Consider the following 26,960-nt stretch of genomic DNA (forward strand, 5'->3'; position numbering starts at 1 on the left):
AACTGGTTCTCCTGTTTTCTTGTTTCTCCTACACCATTAATCAGAACCATAAGGAAACTGGAGAACCAATCATAATAAGGTACAAGGTTTTTTTCATTTCATTTCACATTGTTTATTGTGTAAACTTGGCTTGACTCCCCAAGTCCTGACAAATAATAAAACTGTTCTGAGCATCCAATCAGATCCACATACTGTGCAAGGAAAATTACTTTGTGACATTCATACAGATTCTGATTAAAAGCATATGATACATGGAAGAAGCTCACACTCTTAGGGTCAGTCCTGCAGCTTGCAGTAAATTGCCTGGCCGTGTCTAAAAGTGAGATGTGGACTATTTATATTCTTGACAATGAGCCTTTAAGAACGACCTGTCAGTCAGAGCTGTAGTCTGTATCCAGTGGAAGGGCTTGCTCGGCCAAGCGCCTGCAAACCTTTACTTCCAATTGCATTTGGAGATGTTCCTAATGGATGACCTCCGTATCGACTGCTGCAGCTTTCCTGGACAACACCAACCTCTGGTTACTAAATGGTATAAAACTGGTATAAACATGGAAATAACATGCTTCATTAAAGCACGTATATGCAAAGTCCCTGCTTCATTTTAATAAATAGAAGGCATTATGAACGCTGTCAGCACAGCCAACCTGTAAGAGTCCACATAGATAGATGAGGTGGGATGCAACAGATCTGTGGAAGGTGAAAAGGATACATGTGAGCATTTGTACATGTGGCGTATGATCATATAGGAGAGGCACACCGAGGTGACAGTGCACTCTGTGATGATGGATGCCCTTCCACCAACCTTCCTCTGCATTCTAATGAGCACATTCATATTGACTAGTGTATGTTGATTTTCTGTCCTTGCATATGTGTGCCAATTACTGTTATTTTCCCTCTTCCACAGCTGGGCTGAATAATCCGAAGGACTTGAGATAGTGAATCAAGCGATTCGGGTTGAGCGGGTTATGCTGAGGCTTTTCCTGTTCATTTATCACTGTATGAAATGTTGAATGCCATGCTGGGGGGTATTAGTAGACCTTGACTGGCTGTCTGTGCTTGCTGTGTGTGTGTGTGTGTGTGTGTGTGTGTGTGTAGATGCTTTAACCATTGTTGTCTGTGTAAAATTCAAACTCCGAGTATAAAACACTTTTCTAACTCAATCTCAACCTCCTTTGGCGGCCATAAAGACAGCTCACAAAAAACATGAGAGGCAAGACCAGCATCTTTTCTGAGAAGCAGTAACAACCTGCAGCAACCAATAAGAAGGGTACTAAAACTTGTGAAAGAGTAACATTGAAGTGTTTAGCATTTGACAATGTGCACCAGAAAGGAGCTCTACAATACTTAAAGAAAAGGAAGGGAACACGGACAGGAACATTTTAACAATGCTCTTCAGCGCAGAAATATAAGCCAATAACAAGTATGACAAAATCAATGCAGTATGCCGCCCGACAGAGGCTTAGTGAATCCTCGTAATCCTCCATTGGTGTCATTGTGCAGGGCCATTGATTATCTGAAGCCTCTGAAAGCGCCAGGGTGACCTGGCTGTCGCGCTGTACAGTTGCTAGGACAGTGGACATGGTGGCCCAGGCAGATGTGTCAATACTTGAAACCTCACACATAGAGCTACTGTCTTTTATGTTAACAACACAAAACCACAGATGAATTGTCAGTCTAGAACTGCTCATTTCATGTAGCTGTTGTATTTCCTTTTTGGAGGAGGGGGGGGGCATTTCAATGTGTTTGCTTTTATTTATTATCAACTGAATGTGCTATTTGCCAAAAAGAACACTGTGTGAGGATTTCCTATTTATGGTAACTTAGATTAATATCCTCTGTCAAAAGGCTGGTTGAAATCCTGGCAACAACAAAAAAAATAAAGACCAAAAAAGAAGAAAAAAATATATCTCAGGGTTGTATTTGAATATAAGCCCTGATTTCTCCTTAGATGATCTGGTGTCGGACCAAGAATATAGATCATCTATAATCATCTATCGTACCAAGGGCACCTTTCATAAAAAGTTTAACGGACTAAGGTTTCTATTCTGCAAATTAGGAGATTTTGAAAGTATTTTGAGCCCAATTATTTGTCTTTCTAACCACTCAAGTCATGCAAATATTGCAACATTTTGGAATAAAAAGAAAAGCTACCATGGTTTTGTAGGTGGTCCAAAATGCTCTGATTTTATATGCATATCAATAATATCAAATCTTTCCAATTTAGCTACTGGCACTGAGATCTGTTAAGACAGATCACACCCATAAAATCCAGTCTAATCCAATAATTCCAATTTCTACTTCTTGGCATGTCCTATATCATCATATATTGTGCAACACACCATCAGGATTTGGAGCGTAATGCAAAGTAGTGCACTAAAACTCATGAAGGCCCAATAATCCAGGTAATTTAGTGTCCAGAGAATGCTGCGGTGGTGCTGTAAATCATGCCTGGAGTCATGGTGACTCCACCAGATGGGGTTGAGGGGTTGGGTCCAGGAATAGCACAGACACGGTAGAAAAATGGGTGCTGTAAGGCACGACTGGGTGACAAATGGCCAGTTGTGGGTCGACCACAAACCAAATTCCATTACATCTGCATTATGTGGAGCTTGTCATCAAAACAAAGACGATGTCTCCAATTGTACATCTCTACAAAGTGTACAAATAGAAGCATGTTAATGATGAGTAAAATGTTTGACCTTCTGTCTATGTAATATTAATGGACAGGGGGTGTTTAGAAAGCATTGCACCTTAATGTAAAGGGCTTCACTGAGTCGCTTGCCTTAACCAATCCTCATGTGACTATTAATGATTAATTGGTGTGCTTCAAGACTGAATATGATTTATTTAGCTACAAACTATTGTTTGCCAAGAGAACCCAGAGAACGCAAGCTTTTTAATTAAAAGATCAATTAATAACCCTACCTCTTCAGCCAGATTTGAAAATGAGTTTTCATTGCAATTAAGAAATGGACTCATCAGTGCATGACTTATCAGCTTACACACAGAGACACTGTTCCCCACTGCCATCTGTGGGCTTCATTGTCCTGTTTTTTTTGTCAGTCAGGAATGGTTCTGCTGCCAAGATTTATTAATTCATTAAGATTTCTATTCAGAACAGCTAGGGAACATTGTGTTCCTTCTTTTTATACAATGCAAGGCATATAAATAACCGGCTTAGTGTGAAGGACTGTGTGGGTCTACAGCAGTAAGGATTCAATCTATTGTCGGTGTTTAACACTAAATGGTTCAAGGTGCTCAAATCCCCACCTATCTCCCTAAATACGTGTATGAGATGGTGGGGTTATCAGACGAAGACTACACTATGAAAAGGGAATATTACGAATGCATGGCCATACGAAACTCAGGCATGTCACACTGTGTAAACACACAACACATCTGCGTTCATCAATGCGTAGGGACGTTAGGTGAGAGGATGTGATGTTTAAAGCATTTTGTCAGTGTTATAAAGTCATTTTGATTAGAGATGCACCGATACCGATACTGATATTGGTCTGAAACTAACTCAAATTGCTGGATCGGGTATTGGTGACAATGTGCTGATCTGGTATCGGATACCATTATTTTAATAAATAACAATTCAGTAAATTTATATCTATGTATTTGTTACATTTTATTTTACAAAGTTAGGAGAGCAACACTGATTTTTCCTGTACTAATGAGAGAATGATCCCAGGCTCTTCTACACAGTAAGGCATACAGCTTATGAATTAAACACTGGTATCAGCTGATACCCAAAGCCCAGGTATCGGTATCGCCACTGAAAAGTTGGATCGGTGCATCCCTAATTTTGATCAGTCACTAAAACTTGCAGATCAAGCTGAAAGTCACTGTGTTTTGAAGTGGTACTAGCAAGAACATTTATTCTGCAGAAGATCAAGATTCTGCTGATTTATTCATGCCCCGTATGAAGCAAGGAATCCATATAGCAATCAAGACGAGAGCTTTGGAGAGATGTAGAGAGATGGATTTACATCCAAACAGCTCGAGGGTACTGGCTTTAACTCTACTTAGGATTGGATCAGAATCCAATTCTAGGAAGTCTTCTCTTTTGAATTGTAAGCCACAGTATTTCAATGGATACTGCAAACTGTCGACGAATGCTCAACTGAGACTTTGCACCTGATGTTAAAATACTCGTAATAACAGATTTCATTGAACTGTGGAATGAACATTTATTCTACCTGTGATCCACCAGTGCAATCCACTGCAGAGCTTGAGGCACACACACACAAACGCACACACACACACACACACACACACACACACACACACACACACACACACACACACACACACACACACGCACACGCACAGTATGTAGGACATGCATTTAATCTAATGTAAATGTTATCTGCTTTGCAAATGTATAGAGTATAATGATTGTTAATTAAGACTGTTAGTACTGTGCAAACATGCTCCACTAATTGCTGTTTACCTTTCTGTCATTATTTGACATTGTAATATTTGGTGGTCATGAAGATGCGTCTCCTGACCACAAGTAAACATGTTTAGCCTTTTATTTATAAGAGATGGTCACGATTCCACTGGACAACTCTGTCAGGGGAGTCAGAGAAGCATGTTGTCGGTGTATCTATCAGGGCAGGGCTTGAATTCCAAACAGGCCCGGATGACTAGGGGTTTAGAGGAAAAACCAGGGTTGGAGCAAACATTAGACGAGGTGATGTAAAGAATGTGAAGTATTCACTGTATGTCCCTGCATTCCAATTATGCTCAGACATCTATCAATACTACGGCTGTAATTGTTCACAGCAGGTCTAATGTGCATGCTCATAATTAATTAAAAATGATCACAGTTTTGTTGGCCAATTACTGTAAGCAGGAAAGAATGTGAGGTGCTCTTCTTTTTATAAACACGGCCGTTGTGTATGTGTAAGCAGAATTCACAGCTGCAGGGTACTGGAGGAGGAAGGAGGCGTACAAATGGCAGGCAAACTTGGAAGCATACAGGGCACAGCTTCATTCTGCAAAGCCAAAGAAACCTTGCTATGAGGGAAAACAAGTGATGCTGAAGAGGGACAGATGTCTGCACTCTACATCAAGATAGGAAGGGATGGGCTCATATGACTCTCCTAGCACAGAATATGAAAAAAACCCAACAAAAACCGCAAAAGTTCCAGATGTGTGCCAAGACCAATCTATTGTAGCGCTTTGAGTTGCAAGAAGTCTGAATGTTTTGCTCTAACTTTCCAAGAAATTAGGCTGTTACAGTTCGTAACCGTAAAAACATTTTGCATCACCATAAAAAAAAAAAGAGATAGATATCCCGAAAAAGCTGTGGTCTTCCTATTCCTCATCAATAATTCAAACATCTGTGGTGCTAACACGCCATCAACTTATCTGTCTTCTTTACACATTTATTTCCTGCAGATTGACTCGTGGCAGCTTTGTGATTATTAAATGGACGGAGAATAGACGATCAGAACATCTGGTGTGGTTTCAAACGGCTTTGGTTGAAGCATCTGAAAGAGTGACGAGAAAATAAAATGTAGCACAGCGACACAGTTGGTTGTCTGTGTACTTTCCACATGTGGCAAAAGTTTGTGCAAACTGTCAAATTGCATCTTGCGACACGATAGCATTCAAACTCTGTTGTGTCACTCATTCAATAAGGAGTGAGAATCGACAGCTCTCTCTGGAGGGAGAGAGCTCTCTAAACTACAAAGGAAGGTCAAACCTTTGATTTCTTATCTTGGAAAAGAAACAGGCTTGTGTTATTGTTTTATCTGTAGTTAGTAATGGACGCCTTTATTCTACAACAAGGTGGCTTCATTAATTAATCAAACACTGGCTTTTTATCTCAGGTTTTCCATGGTGGTTTCCTTCTCATTCATCCCTCTGACTCAGCCACCGAGATGTGATATTTATGCCTTTGAGTCACACTGTGCGGTGAGAATTTCAATTGCCAATAACGGCACTCACCTGCAGTGAGGATGAATATGTAAATTTGAAAAGTGGGTCAGAGATCAAATTTCATCAGGTGAAATCACTGCTGAAATATCCTTTAGCCAAGTGGGGCTTTTCAGCCAATCTGATTCTAGCGTAACCTTCTGGATAACTGCCATCGTTCAGTTTTACCTGATAAAAGTATTCAGTTGCTGTTCATTCATCACCGGAAGTATAAAGACAAGAGGTGCAGGCAGGCAGTAATTTAATTAATGCTGTCTTCTGAGCCTTAGAGAAATTTAAACGGAGGTCACATGTACTGGACTTAACACTTGGAAAGTGGCTGCACAGTGACAATGCCTCAAACCCTCTGCCTCTAACTCATCATATCATAGAAAGCCAAATGGCAGGCTTAGTGTTACTTAAGGCCTGGTGTTATTAAAACTCCAAACATGCCAGAGCTTAATTTTGTTTTCATTACTTTGCTTTGCTTATTTTAATTAGTGGCCTTAATCTGCAATTAGCCCAGAGGTCAACTATACTCTTAGCTTAAAAAAGAGGAATTGTTTTGAAAGCGCAGAGAAATTGTCTGGACATGTATTTAATTAGACTGTTAACCCATGAAATGTCAGTGTCACTCACTCCTATGTTGTTTTGTTGTTTTATTAGAATGATAAAAGAGGAACAGTGCAGTCGTGATTGATTGATGTTCATGACTTAATTTAATTTAACTGCATTTAACAAGAAGGATACTCTAACAGGATCATGTGTACTGTGATGGCCTATTACATAATTTAACAGCAAAATCTAATGAAGCCTGAAGATTTCATGAAAATCTTTTAAATGGCACATTGAAGCTTGTTGACTGACACCTGCGAAACCTCCCAGGAGAGTGTTTACAGAGATTGGTGGCTGATTTTTTCAGCCGAGTGAAGAAGATTTTTTTTTTTTTCCTAAACCAACATGTGCCTGTACAGTGTAATGTTTATAATAAAGTACATTTCTTGCTTCCTGCTCTGTAATTACCTCCTCTTGTTTGAGTTTCAATGTCAGCTAACATCTTTATCTTAATTCAGAGTTTGGCATACCAAGCCCTCATTAATACCCCACGCTCATGGCCGCTCTGTGAATGTAGTCTGATGTGTGACAGTAGAGCATGGATGATACAGTAGATTGGGATATCGTCCAAATGTCTCTCTTTTTCCTTCACAGAGGGAGATTTGCACCAGGGTGGAGAGGAGGCAGTGAAGAGTGGCCACCAGCTGGCTCAGGCTCTGCCTGCTGTGGCCATATCAGCCGCTCCAATGAACGTCTTTAATTCATTTATTCTGCCCCCTTATCTTTGTAAATGAGCACATGTGTCACAACACATCATGTAAGAAGAAGAGGGAGATGGCAACTTTTATAAAATAAAACAAATTTAAGAAAACATATTTAGAAAATACTTTGACACTTACTATTTAAACTACACAGTGTCAGCTACATGTTTTGTTGATTCAGGTCTTGTAGTTGCGCAGCATTTCGAATGCTAAACAGCCACAATAAACCACAGGACCGTTCATCTGTAAGGTGCTTATGAGGCCAGAAAAGTCTGACTCTATCCAGCTACACGTTGACCATAGCTCAAACAGGACGTCGAGAATTATAAAATATTTATGACTACAGACGGGAGGGAGCTTGAGATTTACACCATGTGCAGACACAAACTGTCCCCTCACCTAGACTCAACTAATTACTACGGACTGTTTTTGAATAAAGACTTGTCAGAGAGACGGGGTGTATGTGTCATAGAAACATTGCAAGACAGATTTTATGTCCACTGGAGTTACTGGAGCTATTGATGCTGCCGGCAAAAAAACATGCACAGTGTCTCCATCTTTATGACCTTTATGTTTTCAGATAAATTTAAGGATTATAAATTTCTCCATCCTTTTAGATTCATAAAACTCTTCCAAAACCCCATTGGATTATCTCAAAAATGTATTGTCATTGATCTTGCAACAGGCTCTTTCACTGTTTCTGAAAAAGTGGAGATAATGGTTTTCAATGAGCATAAACTTTAAAAGTCTCTCTTCAGTGTATTCACTGAAGGGAGACTATCCTGCTGCTGCTTTTGTTAAAAGTGTCTTACAAATTGTCTGTTTTTATGTTATAACTCATCCCATTTTCAAGAAAGGCTTGTGATGTGTTGCAGTTAGACTGGGTGAAATACACAACCTCAGTTTTTCAGTCCGCAAGGCAGAAATAAGTCTCTTGTATTACATACATTTTTTTTTCCATTTCTGTAGTAAAGAAGCAAATTGAGTCTCTGCTATACCTAGAGGATAACGTGTAATATCAAATCAAGTAGAAAAAAATAATCAATTCATCTTCATGTTAATAAAGGAGTCCACCAAAAACATTATGGACAGTTCTTCTCTGTGGTACAGATCAATAACAAGGAATGAGTAACTGCTCAACGAAAGGAACAGCTCTGTAGATCTGTCAGCTTCAGATAACTCTGGACGTCGGGCGAATACCGCCTTAACACTTGACAAACTACAGCATACTCCCACCCCTAAAGTATCGCTCCGGTGCCCAGACGGTGGCGACTTTGTCTGACAGCAAAAGAAAAGTCATCCTCATCAATTCACTCAGTTTGGATACCGAAACCCACATACCCCTGCTGTCTCGATTTAAAATTCGGCGTTGGACTATGACATGCCTTATCAATCATTGTGAATATCTCCTTTGTTGTGTAACAGACAGACACTGCCAGTTGCCAGAGAACTTTTCATCCTTGAACCCATGTCTTAGTTGAGCTATAAATAACTGGCCTCTAAAATTCCAAGTCAGACCCAGCTCATTAGAGCCATGCATTATATGGAAATAATGGCCAGAAGACTTGGTTTTATAATGAAGCCGGAATGAAAGCTGTCTCATCACAGAGACATGGAAATACAGTACAAGCGTTATCGGATTCAAAATTGTCTCAATGAATTGATTACATTGTCAAAACTGTATATTAAATAAAATAACAATATTTCTTAAAACTTGTATCAGAAAACTTGGATGATTAGCTTTCAGGATATGACTCGGTAACTGGGCCAGGAGGAGCCTTTTTTCTCTCACTCTGCCTCGCCCCTGTCTCTTTAGCGGACTGCCTGATAAGCTTCGCCATAAGTGAGATTTAGCACAGGGCATCTATATAGAAACCTCTACGAATAACACCGAAGTAAAAGGGCCTTTTTAAACAGAGAGGGAATGGTAATAATTGTCAAGCACCATTCCTGCTCATACTTACGAGCGGGAGATTTCCATGTGACCATGACAGCTAAAGCCCAGTATCATTCATTAATGCCCTGGCTCATCATTACTGTCGCCTCACACTTTTGAAAGACTCATTACCTGCATAATGGAATAGTGCTTAGAACAGTCAGACCTTTCCTTAGTGTGAATTAATCACCTACATGTCCAGACAAAAAGGGAATTCTCATATTAAATATTAAGAAACTTCAAACTCCAGCTTTCTACTTTTTAACTTCTAGAAGGTGTACTTTCTTGAAGTGCACCGCCAGAGACATGACACTGGTATCATTGAAGACTGTCCCGGTGTCTTTCATGTGGCTTTAAGGCCAGGAAAGGTAAAAAAAAGGGAAGCAAAGAAGAAAAAAGAGATATACTTACAGTTGACTGTGACTTTTACAGTTTTGGTGTCAGGAGAGGCGATGTCATTTAAAGCACTGCATTCGTAGTCTCCAGCCTGGTCCCTTGTGATGCCGGTGATGTTAAGATATTCGCCACTGTCATACTTCCTGGCTGGAGATAGAAAAATGGAGGCATAGCATTTACACGGTGTCTACAAAGAATACAAATACAACACATAAACACACACACACACATTCAGTTTCCACAATATATCTAGGCTTTCTGTTACCTATAGTAAGACTCAGGAGAAGATGTGATGCCATTAGGTATTGTACTGAAATCCTGATTACCTTCCTTTCAACCTAAAATGGCAGCAGATTAGCAGTGCATTGATCCATTCATATTGATATGGTAGCAGGAAATGAAATAATGGTGTGTTCCCAGTCATCCTCTCATGATTTACTCAACTCCGAACTGTGCGGTTAGAGTTACTTCCTGGAAGACAGACAAATTCAGTGGCTCAATGCACATATCAGTGCTTTATAGTTAGCTAAAGGTGCCAAAGGTAGTAGCAACAAAGCACCATGACTGGCGTGTTGGAAGGAGTGTAATGCACTAACAAAGCTGGAGGGAGGGCAAATTCACACGAAATGTCCATCTCAATCAAACATTAGACAACATTAACATAGTTACTGGTGAGAGATGATGCTGATGAGGCTCACATTGTGCAAATGTGTTGCTGGTAAGAACTGAAAGTATGATAATGGACAGGAAGCATAGAAAAATATAGTTTCCAACATAATTCAGTGAGAATCATCAGGACTGAATATTTAGGTGAATTTAAGTGAAGTATCATTTCATATCTGATAGATGTAGGTAAGCTCATAACAGGCTGTGCATGTGCTAGTGCATAACTGAGGGATTAAAAAACCTTCTGGAAGGCAAACTAGACCAACCTATGAGCATTTTAGCATCAGAGCAAATGAAGTTCATTTTGATAAACAGTGCCAGTGGTCTTGAACATTGGTATGATACTAATTATATTATTTAAAAGGGCTGGGCAATTGTCACGATTCCTGCCGCGGTCCTGTTTATTTAGTTTCCTTCTCTACCTATCCACCAGATGCACCCGCACTTTCTTGCCTGGTACCCACACCCACCTACCCACCTGTTGCCACTCCCCAATTATCCTCACCTGCTGCTCATTACCTAACCAGCCCAAGAGGCTTATATACGGGTCCTCTGCCATCCGTTCCCTGCCAGATCGTCAATGTTGTGGTGTGCCTATGTGGTCCAGCCATCCTGTTTCCTCTGTTCCTGATTCCCGATTCCCCCTGCCTGATTATCTGCTACCTGTGTTTTTGACCTGATGCCCGTTCATGACCAGCCTGCCTGCCTTGCCCCTCTGGATATATAAAATTTGCACTCAGTGTCTGCATTTGGGTCCTCCTCCTGTTGCCTTGTACACATACCTGTGATAGGCAGTAGCATTTAAAATCAATATCATAATTAATTGTTACATTTCCCTCGGTAATGATTAATGAAACAATTAGAGATGCACCAATTGCAATTTTCTTGGCTGATTCTGATTTTTTTTTTTTTGAAATTCTCACCTGAAAGATTTTCTTTCTTTTTTATGTATTTCCTTTCTTTCTAAGATCTATAATTGACAGCATACACAAACATTTTTGTAACTTTTCTTTGATGGAATACTGAAATTCAACTGTATGTTCATTAACTATTTAAATAACTTGGCATGTTAACCAGGGTGGTGGTTTTTTAATGGTCAGATTAAGTTAGTTGTTCCAAATGTTTTCAAGGTTGTTCCTCCACAGCTTATTCTGGACTGAAAGGTATTACAAATTGCGAACTTTGTGTCTTCTTCACTCATGCTTCCACACCAACAACATGTTGTGTGTGTGTGTGTGTTGTCTGTGCCGCAGTAGCTGTGTGCATGACATGAACCATAGTGTGGCTATGTAATGTGCATTAACTATTGAGTTTTACTACTGTTTAACATATACCGTGACAATCAAAATGAGTAATATTATTTTTTAAAACTTGGGACACTTTTATGGGTTCTATTATCTCATTATTCCATCAGTGGCATGTTTTAGAGTATGGAAAGTATATATCTGCCTACTTCAGCCTCCAGACTGTGGTCGGGAGGTACAGATGAGACTCCTTTACAACACCAGTTCAAGCTGAAGTTGTAGCTAACATCAGGGTTAACCTGTTGCTGGTAGACAAAACTTTGAAACTCTGCTTGGGTCTCGAAGAGCTGTACTGTTTATTTTCAGACAAACTGTAGCTCATACTGAACACTCACTGTTATGTGCACACTTTACTGCTAACCTGACTCTGACATGACATTTTTTTTTGTGTACCAGCTCTTTTCTCATCTGAACCCGCCCCCTGCTGCATTTCTACAACATTTGAGTAGTTTTGTTTGTCTGAGTTATACTGGACACACAAGGTTAATTACACTTAAAATAACTAGCTGGAACAATGTTGACTCGACGTATGAAATGAATCCTGGTTGTGTACTTGTGCCTAAAGGGTTAGATTCATTGTTGTGCATTACTAAATAAAATGATTCAGCCCTGAGAAGCATTTTGTTGTGACAGATTAAGTCCTGGCAATGCCAACAGGCCAATTGAATCTGCATCTGCATTCATCACTGATTTGTTAACTTACACAACTGTGTTATTTCTTAGTCTAGATAGATTTTCAATGAATATACTACCAATGAAACCAATTTTACTGGGTGTGCTTATGTAATAAATGGTTATGGGATCTCAGCAGGCAGCATTGTGCATGTATTAGGGAGACTGTGGCAGTTTCTCTCCTGACCAGAATTAATTTCCAACCCAGTGCTGCTCAGTGTGAAATCTATTTATACACAACTTTTCAGGGCGGTAATGGTGATTTGGGATGGAAGATGTGTGGACGGCTTTGGAAGGGATGAGGATCTGTCAGAGTGCACAATCAAGCAAAACTGAGCTCAACATACTGCTCAGAAAGCCACAGAGACCCAACACTGACTCAGCAATATCTCATAAAAGAAGAGCCTGAATCAAGACAATCCATGCTTTAGGAGTGGAAATACTGCCGTTCTGTGCTGCCAATCTTTCCTGTGAGTAAGCTGAATTCTTATATAATGCCACTTCCTTATTGTGCAACGCTGCTGGCTTTTCATTCAGTTCAATTCAATTCAATTCAATTTTATTGTCATAACACAATGTGCAGGCACGTATGCAATGAAAGGAGGGCAGTTGCGGCTTCACCAAAAATTGTGCAAGGGGACACATAGGGACATACATGGCATAAAAAAGTGAAAACACACAAGAAAAATATCAACATGCTGTATGTACACACTAGCATTATGTATGAGGTAGTATACTGTATATGTAGTAGATCTGTGCAAATGGCATTGTAAACTTATGGCAGTAGTGCAGGATAAAGTCATTGAAGTGTAGAAACGGTAGGTGGTAGGTGAGAGAACATGGAGGGGAGTGTGTATGTGTGTGTAAGGGGGGGTTCAAGGGGGCTCAGCTTGGGGGTATGTGTGTGTGTCAGTGAGTGGGTGAGTGAGTAGAGTTAAGCTGTTTCTGAGCCTGGTAGTACAGGCTCAGAGGCTCCTGTAGCGCCTCTCAGAGGGCAGGGGGGAGAACAGGCAGTGGTTGGGATGGGTGGGATCTTTGCTGATGCTGAGACCTCTGGGCAGGCAGTGTTTATGATAGATGTCTTTTATGGCTGGGAGCTGGGTACCGGTGATATGCTTGGCCGCCTTGACGACCTGCCGCAGGGCTTTCTGGTCTGCTGATGTGTAGTTACCGTACCACACTGAGATGCAGCTGGTCAGGATGCTCTCAATGGTGCAGTGGTAGAAGTTGTAAAGTATTTAGTATTTTGGGTGATAGACGGGCACTCCTCAGCCTCCTCAGGAAATACAGGCGTTGTTAGGCCTCCTTCACGAGGGAGCGGGTATTTAATGTCCAAGAGATGTCCTTGTCGATGTGAACTCCAGGAAATTTAGCTGGAGACACTCTCCACTTCTGCCCCGTTGAGATGATATATATGTATATATATGTGTTTATGTATGTATGTATGCAGGGGAGTGGACTTCCCTGTATTAAGTTAGAGTTGTGAATTGGCAGGCAGTTGTGGGTAAAGAGGGAGTAGAGGAAGGGGCTCAGAACACAGCCTTTAGGGCTCCTGTGCTGAGGGTCCGGGTGGAGGAGGTATGGTTACCTAACAGACCAACGGCCTCCAGACTGAAGTCTGCTGGTCAGATAGCGTCTTTCATGTGGGACAGGACCAGTCTCTCGAAACACTTCATGGCAATGGGGGTGAGTGCTACAGGTCAGTAGTCATTCAGACATGTTGATGATTTCTTGGACAGGGATGATAGAGGTGGTCTTGAAGCATGTGGGGACTATGGACTGGGACCGTGAGAGGTTAAATACTGTATTGAAGACCTCAGCCAGGTATGCCATCCAGGCCAGCAGCCTTCCATGTGCTCACTCTGCGTAGTGATCCTCTGACCTCAGCAATGGTCAAAGTGAGCACTTGTTCTCCTAGATGAGTGGGGGTTTGGTGGCTGGGTGGTATCTGCTTGGGTGGTATCTGCTAATTACTGTGTCAAAAATCTGAAGGCAGTGTCGATAATGAGCTTTCACACAGTTGTGGTGGCAAAAATGGAATCCAAGAGGCTTGGCAAAGACTTTGGTGGCCACACAAACAAAAGCAAAAGAAAGAAAATGTTTGAAAAACTGATCCATAAACAAGCACTGGATGTGTCTGAAAAACAGACCCGTTAATATGCCAAGAGAGCACAGGGACGGAAACATAACACAAAGGGCTCTATTTTTGTGATGGTGCACGGCACATGGCTGGGCTTTGCACCAGTGAAGAAGCACTTTTCATTGGGTGCACACAGCTTGTTTTTTTTTGTTTTTTTTTAACTTAATCCCACTGATGTGGGAGAGGATGTGCAGTACAGAGTGTGTCAGTATAGGTATCAAGTGGTGCAGTGAAAGTTTGATGTAAAAAAAAATAACAGGGATTTGTGCAGGCTAGGTTAACAAGGTGTAAAGTAGTCATTCTCTATGACTTTACATGTGCGATGTGTACTCAACAGACATAATTCAAAAACAATTTTTGTAAACAATATGATGGTAAATTTGACTCTAGCTTATTTTCTCTTAAGTGCAAAAAAAATAAGAGAGCACTACATTGAGAGATATAGAATCAAACTCAATGTCAGGCCTATAGCCTCAGTAATATACCGAGAATTAAAGTTATGGCAGATGCAGAGGGATCCGATATCATCTGTTCCAGTGAATAAGTAGGTCTCCTGCTGAGCTAGGCTACAGCCAAAGCCACAACCTCTACTCCTTATAAAAGACAGTGCATCTCCTTCATAACTGTGCAAAAGAACAGTAGCAAATAAAAGGAATTTTAAAGTATTAGTGTTAATCTTACCAGACTGCTGTCTGTCTAGCAATGATACTGCTTAGAAAATAATACTGTTAGAAAACAATGTTATCTCATCGTCATTTGTGTTTGTGAGAAGCAAATCTCTTTTGGTTAAGTACTGTAATACTGTGGAATTAAATGTGTGTTTCAAAATAAAGAGATACAGTATTGTTTAATTCAAATTAAATAGTTTAATTTACCATCTGTTATTCATCTGCTGATTAGACCTCGTTTCAGCGCCAGACGCAGTCCATATTATAACCTATTAAATAGACTTGCAACTGGCGCAGAGCAAAGCACAGCATCAGTTTGCTCTCCACATTGGGGAATTGAATATTAGATCTTAAATTTAATCATAATTTTCTTTGAGATTTAAATTGGCTTCATATTTACATCTCTACAGTAGACATCTGAAACATTCTTACATGTTTTGCTTTCGACCAATAAGAGTACATTTCAGTTTTCACAGCCAAATAATTTTGGTTTGCTATTTTTCAACTCATACTGTGCAGTACTTGTCTCTATGATGGATCTGAAATCAAGCATTTAGTCATGACTGATGCCAGCCATAGAAATGTCACCTACTGATAATGGATTCCCCCAAATCTCCTACTGTCGTGCTGTGCTCCTGTGGCCAAATAATTACCAAAATACATGTACAGTAGCTGGTATGTGTGTCAGGACCCTCATGTCCATTACATTACACATGATACAGCCAGAATCTGTTATATTAATTTTAATGAATGTCTAAATATTGCAAACACAGCTTTTATAGATTTTTGTGGACCATAAGTGGTTGCGTTATGTCCGCCGTATACACTGCACACAATGATTGCTTCGAAACACTTTATAATGTCTACTCTAGAGAGGTGCTATAAACTTCACTTATAGATTGTAGAAGAATTTCACAGGACTTTTTGTCTCAGTTGCGTGCGTAGATTTCCTTCCTACACACTAAGTGGTTGCATAACACAGTTGACCTATACACTGTCCCTAATGCATCGCTCCACTGTATTTCACTGTAATGGGGAATTATGATACGCAGTATGTGGAAATCCACTGTGTGCACTTGTGTCTTTTACTAGGGCAATGAAATCAAAAGCACTGACCCATAAGGCCATGTATGCTTGATGCCTCCAATACCATTTACCAAATGGACGGATCAAATGTAGCGGTTTCTACAGGGAAGCACGAGAACTTTTTTTCACAGCCTGGGAAACACAATCAATCACGTATTTGTCACTGTGGGAAGTTGGTTGCATTGTGCGTGTCAGCTTAGAGCAGTCAACATCCAAAAGACAATAGAAATAGGAATTTTTTTTTAAAAGTCATGTGCTATGTGAGATGCCAGCAGAATAATTGTGTTACTGTTACTGGTTAATATAAAAAGTAGGGATGGGTATTGAGAACTGGCACTAAATTGGCACTGGTTCCTGACTGGTCAGTACCAAAATATTGATTCCAGATGTCTGTTCCTGCAGTTATAAGATGGTAAAATCTTATTTAAAAAATAAATCTCAGTGTAACCGGAGGTCTGCCAAAACTGTCTTTCCTGTCTGTCAGCTGAAGCTAAACAGCTCCGCCGAACCTGAACCTACTTCACTGAAACTGGTGATTAGGTGGATCTGCTCCACAGTGGACAGCTGCAGGACGAAATGCGAAATGACTTCTGGCCCATTTAAATGTCGTTGCACATGTTTGTCTTCCTGTCATTATTATTACATTTCGCTGAAGAACTTCTGCCCTCCTGCCTCACACAGCCATGCTCCCCCTCCCAACGTTGAATCTTTTCACATCTTTCATGTCATGTTTTCATTATTTTTTGCACCAAATTATTAAGAATAGTATCAATAAGAATATCGATAAGTATCGGTATCAATAAGCAGTATTGATATCGGTATGGATAAAATCGTAATGATACCCATCCCTAGTAAAAAGTGGTGTTTCCTTCACTGGAATGGGCAGCCAAGTTAGTTTATTCCCTGCTTAAGTAGCAATGTTACCAAAGAATGAGGATACTGTTTTCTTCGTTGTTGGATAAAGTGAAAAATACTAATTAGTCAATCAACAGACAATTAATTGCCAACTAACCGATTTATAATTTTGAGGCATTTATTTAAGAAAAAATGCTAAAATTCTCTGGTTCCAGATTCTTAAATGTAAAAACTGATTATCTTTGGGTTGTGGACTGTTGGTCGGAACAAAACACATTTGAGGTTGCATCTTGAGCTTTGGGCAACTTTTAAAAAAGAAATTTCTACTATGTTCTGACATTTTAAAGACAATTAATCTAATAAATCTAACCACTGCAATTACAATTTTCTTTTCATTCCCCTTTGAAAACTCATGTTTGATTTGGGACAAGACATTGCATATTTATGTACTAAATATACCAATGATTTTCCTAATTAATACTTAAAGATGCCCTCTAGACATGTTTTAAGACATAAAAAAACTCCGCTTTGAATAGGGATTTGTGTCTGACATATTTTTCCACAAAAAAAGGTCAATTACCTAGTAAGAAATTTTTAAAATCTCCCTAATTTAAAAAACAGAATTTATGAATACTAGTGTAGTGCCCGTTCAAAGCGTGCCTGTCCGTGCCTGCTTCAACGCATATAAAAATTAATACTGTTGATGTGAGGCCTGAATGATTATATACACCAACAACATGAAAGAAATTCACACTCTATTATACACAGGTTTCAAGTACTGTAATAGTGAATGTTTCTCATTTCAAATAAATTAGAGCTGCATTTAAAAATATAATACATAACAGAGCTTTTGAAAAAATGTGCATCCAAAAATAAAGCGGATCAGTTATATTGATTAGATTGTTTATTTTCTGTTGCTTCAGTTCAGATCATTTCAGTGGGTATATTTGCTCAAAAGATTTGTGCTTCTATGAGACATTTTTTGATTAAACTGCTTGTGGGAAGTTGCCTAAGAGTCTGTTCATTCTTGATTAAAAGGTCTGTTTTTGCTGTCTACTTTTCTCTTTTTAGAGCACGCCATGTGAAAAAACCTTTCTCAAGCTGAGCTGATACTAAAAGGTGACATGAAAATACTGCAGACCTCTGATTGGTCAGTCATTTATCACATTCACAGGCTTTCGGTTTCAGAGAAAGCTTTCTATTACTCCCTCTCTTTGCTCTGCCTCTCTCTCTCTCTCTCTCTCTCTCTCTCTCTCTCTTTCAATTCAATGGGCTTTATTGGCAAGAAAGAAAAATGTTAATACTTATATAAATTATATATACAGTATATCCTATGCATGTATGTGTGTGTGTGTGTGAGTGGAAGCTATAGTCTAGTAGTCTCTCTCTCTCTCGCTCTCTCTCTCTCTCTCTCTCTCTCTCTCTCTCTCTCTCTCTCTCTCTCTCTCTCTCTCATGTGCTCCTCAGCTGCCGTGCTTGAAACACAGCAACACAGAGGAAAAAACAACACAGATTTGTCCTTTTGTTCTTTGTATTTACTGCTGCATTAGTTGGATGTAATGAATGAATGAAAAGGAGAAATGCAGAGGAGGAAAATGAAACAGAAACTAAGAGTGTAACTGCTGTGAAACAATCAGAAAATAACATTGTATTTCTGTCATTCACAGGCTTTCTCTCTGTCAGAGAAAGCTTTCCACCGCTGACTCTCTTCACCAGCGCTGCCTCTCCTTGAGAGCTTGTGCTCTCAGCTCGCTCGCCCTCTATCTCTCTCTTTATAACTTGTCTTTTTTAAGATAAGTCAGGAAGCTGACAAGAAAGCCAAACTTTTAATATTATCAAATGAAGAGAGATGTCATCACCACCTCTCTGTCATGGCAGGGCTGTACAACTCTGGTCTCCACCTGTGCTCGTGATCATTACATGCAGTCACAGAGCCCAAAAGCCCCGCCCCACTAATGCAGAGCAGAGTGGCTCGCTGATCGCTTGTCTATTTGAAGTTTATTAATATCGATCGTGTCACGTGTCCAAATTGCACCAAATTTAACACTGCACTTCATTGGGTCCCCAGCAATGCACCTGCCAAGTGTGAAGTAGATTGGATTAACGTTTCTTGAGATATGCGAAGGACATACATACAGACAAACAGCCTTCCTTTAGAGGAGAGATTTTAAATGCTGGACACACAATGTCTCCTACTTCACTGTGAAGTCCATTCTCAGTGTATCTGCGCTGGAGGCTTCAAGTTTACACATCACACTTGTGTAAGTTGCATACTGGACCAGGGTCTACTTCCAAAATAGTTGTGATGTCACAAATAATGCGCGTAGGTTTTCAATGAGCACAGAAAAACTTTCCACTTTCAGCAGAATGAATGTGAAAACAACCTTTTAGTGTCAAACTCTGCACATACATCATTCTGCACAGTGAAGCTCAAACATCCGACTGTAGGCACAAGAAGAAAAACACATTTTTGAGTGGAAGAATCAACAGAAGGAAACTGAATTGTGTTCCCCACTGCTACTCACAAGTGAAGCTTTCGTGATAAGGTCTGATTGAATTTTACTGTCCACTGTTTATCACCTATGCTTGGTCAACAATGTTATATAAATTAGTATCTCTGGCTGACTTTTTGAGCTGGTTTGAAAATGAGAACCCGGTATTTAACTCAATATTGACTCAGTCTAAATGTAACTGACAAATAAGTTCTGTATCATTGAACTTTGAGACATTGGACAATAACAATGAACGGGGATTATTCACAGCAGGAATGATGCAAAATTTCAGTCTGCATTTAAAGGGGACATATTATGCACATTTACAGGTCTCTATTTTTTTAATCTGGGGCTATACCAGACAATCTTTGCATGATTTACAGGTCAAAAAACTTATTTTACTCACACTGACTCTTTATGTAGCCCTTCAGTTCAGTCTCTGTCTGAAACAGCTGTTTTAACTCCTGTCTCTTTAAAGCCCCTCCTGATGAACCCACTCTGTTCTGATTTAGGGATGTCAACGGTTAACTCTTGATTGGTTAACCGCCAGGAATATTTCTGGCTGGTTAAGCTTGTCAGTCTATAGGTTAATTTAATCTCCTCATGCCTAAACCTAGCCGACCCAACCAACGAAGGCGACGAGTACTAGCTAATCAGGGGAAGAGTAGACTGGGTCATGCCAAGAAAGTGGTGGGATCTATAATGCTCCGCTTACAGCTTCGCAGCAGTCTGAGGTAAAAAATGACTCCATTGCATCACATCTACCCCATCACTTTCAGCCTCCTGGAGGAACACTTCATTTGCACAGAGGATGGCAGCAGGAGGATGTCAGAGCTCAAGGCTAAAGTTCAGGAGTCCCTTAGAAAACGCACGCAGGTAGCCTATTAATTTATTTTAAGCTATCCTGTTATATTAAAAGTAGCCTTTATATATTGTAGGCGAATATTACATTAGCCTATTGTTATGAATATGCTATTAGAAGTATTTTAAAAAATATTTGGAGAAACAAGACATTTTGCAAGCATTTATCTAAGAAAAATAGATAAAATGACATGCAAAATCTTATTATAGCCTCTGTATTTTACAGGGGGACGCTGAAAATGATATGCAAAATCTTATAAACCCCTTCACTGGTGGAAAGAACACGAGAGATTTTGAGTTGCGGGGAGCCTTTCTACATACGTTAATCTCAAGTTTTGGAACTTTGACCATGTTTAACATAGATATCCGACATCATAACAACATATAAATGACGGAAAATAACAAAAAGCATAATATGTCCGTTTTAAGTATAAATCCAGTTGAAAAAGCAGCAGTCTTTGCCTTAATTATGGTAATTGAAAACAAGGATTCAAGCTCTCTTTTCTTAAATTTTTAACATGGAAAGCTCATTCCTCACAGCAACATATGATTTTAATTACTCTACATGGCACACATTTTGACTTGTCATAGCAGGTGAAGCCCAGGTGTTATTAATGACACTAATTGCTGTGTCCCACTAAGTGTATGTAAGCGTTTTTCCTGCTAAGGCATGTCAAAATGTCTGCAATGAAAAAAAATCCTGTTCACTTTTCTGCACAATTCCAACACTATAAATGCAAGGCTATGGCACAATCATGAGAAACAGGTGCAAGTGATAATGACTCCCACATTCAACAGTACCCTTCAGTGATATCCACAGGTGGCACGTAGGGCTCCAATTAAACTGATGGAGCGAAATATTCCAGTTTGCAAGCGTTCACAAATGTGAAGAGAATTGTGAGGCACTGTGCTGATGATTCAGCATGAAAACACCTTCTGATGACAATTCTGTTCAAAAATTTGTCAAACCTCCAAGATTAGGGACACTGAATTAAGCAGGGTGTAAGATATAACATTGTTACTATGATTCTACAGTATCAATTTTACCAAGCCCATCAAATGACATCAAGCAATATCAGACTTTTACTGTGCTCCCGAATCCCACATACTGTGCCAGTTTTTACTTCATCTAACATTGTTTTTGATGCACTCTGATTTTCTGTGAGCTGTTCTTCCCTTTTAATGCTTCTAGCTTCTCAAACAAGAAAAAGTGCCAAATGTTGAATAACTCTAGTATGAAACAACTAGCATTAAACACTAAGAACAGTAACCGCTAACTCTACACATCTGTGCGTAATACTCCCGAATCTGTTTCACAGTAAAAAGCCCTCTAGTACTGCCAGTAATAACTATACTGTTTGAATCACACTATTAATTTCCTCACTAATGATAGTCCATATGACAGGGCTCAACTGGAGAGTCCAGTGAGGTTGAAGTGGGAAACGATTTGATGATGTGTTAATGATGTGTGTGTATATGTGAAAGAAGTAAATCCCAAAATAAATGTAGCTACAAGCAGCAATGTCTGGCATCGATGCCAAGCATAAGTCACTCAAGCCGAGCACATTATATGCAGGTACAGTGAGGACTTGTCTTCCCGCTGAGCAAATTTGATTATGATTGGAGAGAACATTGCAGAGATATGTTTTACTCCCTCTTTATCTGTCTTCGCTGCCAAATTATTGTTCGTACCACAGCCAAATTCTGTTTTTAAGCCGTAATAAAGACATCCAAAAGTTGGTCCCAGTTGCACGAAGTGATGATTGGAAGAATTTTGTCATATAAGAAGCAAAACAAGCTTTTGACAAAACCCAGAATGGAGGCCAAATAAATTGACAATACCACAATGTTTTGGCTTAGGGAACCAAGGGGGAAAACAAGTTTGCTGGTTAGTGAAAGAGTTCGGAGTTCTGACTAAATGTGAATTTAAATTTGGACTGATGTGGTGCTAGAGGGATTGTTGTATTAACCCCATAATATGTATTTGTGTGTTTTAATTTTGTTTTGTTTCTTTTGACTGACTTTAATTGTGGCTGGTGAGTATGACAGTACAATTCACTGTAACACTGAAATAAAACATTCTGAATCTTGACAAACTCACAAAGGATCAAATTTATGAACTAAAGCAAAACCTGAAGTTGTAAAAATGAAACGACAGTATATATTTTTTTCCTTTATCATCCACATTTAAACTGGAGTATCCTATGGCTTAATTAAGACAAATTATACAAGATGGGTTGTGTTGCAAGTTTTATAACATGTATGTCATTATTGTGTTTTTCCCTCAACTAGTAAGCAATCAGTGCACACACTTAAAGCAGCTGTGGTCCCACAGTTTTGAACAAATACATAAAAACAGATCCTTCTGAAACAAATGGACAAATTTCCATTTGGAAAAATCTAATTAGGTTGCCCTCTTTTTTGATTAATGTAAGCCAACCTTTTATTTTTTTATTTTTTTATTTTTCATGCAGGATCTACTTGCATCATTCTGCCCAGGCAGCAAATGGTATTCCTATTGATTACAGCAGGAAGGGGGCTTTGCAAAGGTCACAGAAGCCATTAAACAAGAATCGCATCCTTGATTACAGAGCCCCAGAGTGGCCATAGAGAGAAAAAAAAATGTATATTGAGGCCACTTTTACTACATCGAGCACTCGATACTATTGCGTACGCATGAGATACGATTCATTCTCATGTTTTGATTAATTTGTGGGCAAAAGAAAAAAAATTGTTCCCACTCTTTTGGTTTATTTGTGGGCACAAGATACAATTCGTTCCCACATTTTGGTGAATTCATGCACACAAGATAATTGTATATTCAAAGAGCCAGCACAACAGACCAGCTTTTCTCCCCGTAGCATGAAGTGCAATGCACCTGCTTCAAGTATCGAGTGTCAGACTGGCTGCCCACTGCTCCTAAATAGTTAGGATGGGTATACAGTATAACAATATAATAGGATGGGTAAGGATAGGATGCAGAGTATAAATTCCTGGTATTTAAAATGTACTTTGAAAATAAAGTGATTCTGATTCTAACAGTATGATGAATTGATTTCTGTCAAGTGTCAACGAGCACTTAACAGTCCAAGACTGTCTGTCTATACACATTCCCCATCAGGTCGGTAAATGTGAGAGGAAAATGCACCACAGCCATGCTAGGATCTTTTTAATTACCTCCTGCGCGCCTCTATGACATGGTGAGTGCGCAATTATTTTTAGATGAATAACTGAAACAAATTAGGATATCAACCACCAAGCATTCACTGTATTCCAGCAAGTGATCTCTCTTTTAGATTAGGGTTAGGCATGAAGTCTCCAGTGAGGTTAAGGTAAACATAAGGGTTAGCTTTCTAAACAAATGTGCAGTCTTGGACTATTTAGTGCTTGTTGACACTTTCAAAGTACATTTTATATACCAGGAATTCATACTCTTCATCCTATCCTTACCAATCCTGTTATATTGTTATACTATATACCCATTCGAAGTATTTAGGAGCAGTGGGCAGCCACAGTCTGACACCTGATACATGAAGCAGGTGCATTGCACTTCATGGTTCAGGTACAAAGGCTGGTCTGTTATGCTGGCTCTCTGTATATAAACTTACCTTGTGTGCACAAATTAAGAAAAGGTGGGAATGAATAGTATCTTGTGCCCACGAATTAATCAAACGTGGGAACAAACTGTATCTCATGTGCACACAATAGCATTTCGAGCACTCAATATAGTAAAATGTGGCCTTGATATAATTTTTTTTCTCTCAGTGGCCACTCCAGGGCTCCGTTCTTGATATATACTTTGAAGAACATTATATGTTGAGTGCTCAACCTTGACATTACAGTAAACAAGAAAGAGACATAGCATTATATATCCTGAAAAAAATCTGAAGAATAACACAGGAAAGCCTTGGGGAAAAAATAACTTCCTCTGTTGGTGTGAGTTACAGAAACCACCAAGGGACCTAACATAAGTTGTGTATGAGTGCATGCTGAGAGATATTTGAGAAACTGACAGAAGCCTTCTCACCTGAGGGAGATGTCACTCCAAGCAAATTAAAGAAATCATAGCAAGGTTAATTTTGCATTCAGAGCCAATGCTGGCTAAGTGCCGTTGCAGTAAGCAATTTCCCACATTGTGTAGGGGAGCTGTGAGTACACTTCCTTCAGGGCTGCAATACACAGATAGGGCAGGCATCGCTGAAGAATCCATTATAGCATAGAGCAGCATTTTCTACATCAATTTATCCTTTTAACTCCTGAAAATGGAGAACAACCCACGCTGCTACATTGTGCGCTGCTGCCTTCTGGCCCCAACTCAAGGTGTGGGCCAGAACTAGGGGTAGAATCATACCGTGTGCAGGGCCTGCCTGAAAAACAGGCTGCTAGTCTGCCTTGATACATAACCCCTACACTGCACCCTGGCTGTCAATCTGAGACTGTTAAAATCCAGAGAATGGAAGTGGGCCAAAAGAGCCTTAAGTCACGTCTGATTGCATGTGCTGCCATCTCTGTGACCCGTAAAATTACCTCAATGTTACTTTCTGTGCTGACATATTTAGCCAAATGTACTGTAGCCGGGGACATACAATTTCAGGTGCTAGACCTAGCAGGGTTGAGAGATCTATGTGACTGTGTGATTAGAAAAATAGCTTAGACAAGGCCGAGGGTAGCATACTTCAAATGACACATATGCAAACTGAATAAGAGGCTCAGGAGAAAAATTAAGTAATTAGTGTGACCAAGGAAAACATTTATTCTATCTCACACAGGCTCCGCCCTCTACTGGACTCTATGAGTAATACACTCCTCCAATCACATGTACGCAATCACCCACTGAAATTTGCATGTATGTAGCTGGCCACTCAGGATGCACCTACCAGTTACGTGTGTTTCACACAGTGTGTAAAGCAGCGCTTCGCAGCCGCTCTCATCCTTTTCACTTCAGTGACTCTGAATCTGCTCACTGATCTTACCTCTCCACAGACGGAGTCGCTGCTCCAGTAAGCTCATTCCTGCCTGTTGTGCCCTGGCTTCATTGCTGCCGCCACTGGACATCTCTTCTGCTTCGCCCTCGGTCAGGACCATGCAGAGAGTGGCATGATGCAGCCACCGCCCTGTGTTTACTGCCGAGGACTTCCTCCGTTTCAACGGCTGCAACGGTGAGACCATTTACGACTGTGTGACATCTTGCTCCGCTGCAATGAGAGCAACCCAGAGCTCGAGGTATATCTCCACATTGATGGTGAGTCCCCTGTTTCACCTGGTGCAGGATTGAGTGCAGGGCCACACAGAGACAGGATGTCCTGGTGTGAGATTTTGGATCTCTGCATCCTGAACCAGTGCATTGCCTGACAGACATTGTGCATGCTAACCATCAGGAGATTGCTGGAACTGGTTCACTACCATCGACCTAAAAAATATATATTTTCACGTCGAGGTGGCACCTGAATGCAGCAAGTTCCTGCATTTCGCCTCTCAGGGATAGCCTAAGAGTACAACAGGCTACCATTTGGCTACTCCCTGGCTCCCCACACATCCAGGAAGGGTGTGGATGCAGCACTTGAACCGCTGTGCGACCAGAGCATTAGGGTGTTCTTCTACTTAGATGACCTCATTGTCATGGCCAGGTTTAGGGAATGGGCCATTTTCCACACAGCCAAGTTGGTGCCAACAGGCAGAGTATCTGGGAGTTGTGTTCAACTCAGTTAGTCTGTGGATTGTTCTGTTGCAATCCAGACAGATGGCCCTGCAGCAGGCAGTCCTCTTTGCCTTTCATGCAGGGGTTGGGGCTCATGGCGACGGGCCATCCAGTGTCTCCACTGGGGCTCCTGCACATGCACCGCCTGCAAAGGTGGTTTGCCAGCCTGCGCTTGGATCCCAAGAGGCACAAGCACCGCATGGTGAACATTCCCCCATCAGTGCAGAAGGTGTTCACAGATGCGCCCCTGACAAGGTAGGAGGCACCTTCCTGGGGAGAGCAATAGGTGGTGTATGGCCTTCAGAGGAAAACCAATACATCAACCTCCTCAAACTTCAAGCTGTGCTCTTGGTTCTCCAACACTTCCTGATCCGGGTTCACAGGAATCATGTGTTGGTGAGAACAGACAACCGGCGCCCCAACACGATCCACCAGAGGGTGGACACATTTGTATATGCGCCATGGCCAAGGAGGTTGCTTTACGCCTTTCCCCCTCTTTGTCTCATTCCCCCTCAGCTGGAGAGAGTGAGACAAGAGTGGCTGTTGGTCATCCTGATAGCCCCAGACTGCCGTTTGGCACCGTGGTATAAAGAGATGACCCAGATGTTGACCCATTCAGCGCAATGAGCAGATGTTCATGTGCTATGCAGAGGTGTGGCCAATAAAGCCCTATCCAAGAAGTGCTTAGCTAGTTGGCTTTGTGAGTGCATCTCCCAAGCCTACAGGCAGGCAGGTAAGGACCCTCCCCACTTTGGTCCGAGCACATTCCACATGTGGTGTAGCAGCGTTGATGGCCTTATTCAGCAGGGCAAGTGTCAAGGACATATGCACAACTGCGTCTTGGTCTATGCCTTGTCCATTCATAAGGTTCTATCTCATGAACATGATGGGCTTCTTTTCATAGTCCGTGCTCGGGGCGACTCAGGAAAAGGGTGGCAT

At 40.6% G+C, this 26,960-nt stretch overlaps 1 protein-coding gene across 4 annotated transcripts in view; it reads right to left on the reverse strand.

The window, feature by feature from the left end:
* negr1 (neuronal growth regulator 1) overlaps window positions 1-26,960 on the reverse strand; it is a 164,347-nt gene that overhangs the window by 50,338 nt on the left and 87,049 nt on the right. For all 4 annotated transcript variants that reach the window (XM_067596803.1, XM_067596804.1, XM_067596805.1 and 1 more), the window contains exon 4: window positions 9,595-9,726. In XM_067596803.1, the coding sequence (XP_067452904.1) occupies window positions 9,595-9,726 (132 nt within the window). The remainder of the gene's footprint in view (window positions 1-9,594; window positions 9,727-26,960) is intronic.

Source organism: Thunnus thynnus, chromosome 8 (genome assembly GCF_963924715.1).
Source record: "Thunnus thynnus chromosome 8, fThuThy2.1, whole genome shotgun sequence".
NCBI classification, from domain to species: domain Eukaryota; kingdom Metazoa; phylum Chordata; class Actinopteri; order Scombriformes; family Scombridae; genus Thunnus; species Thunnus thynnus.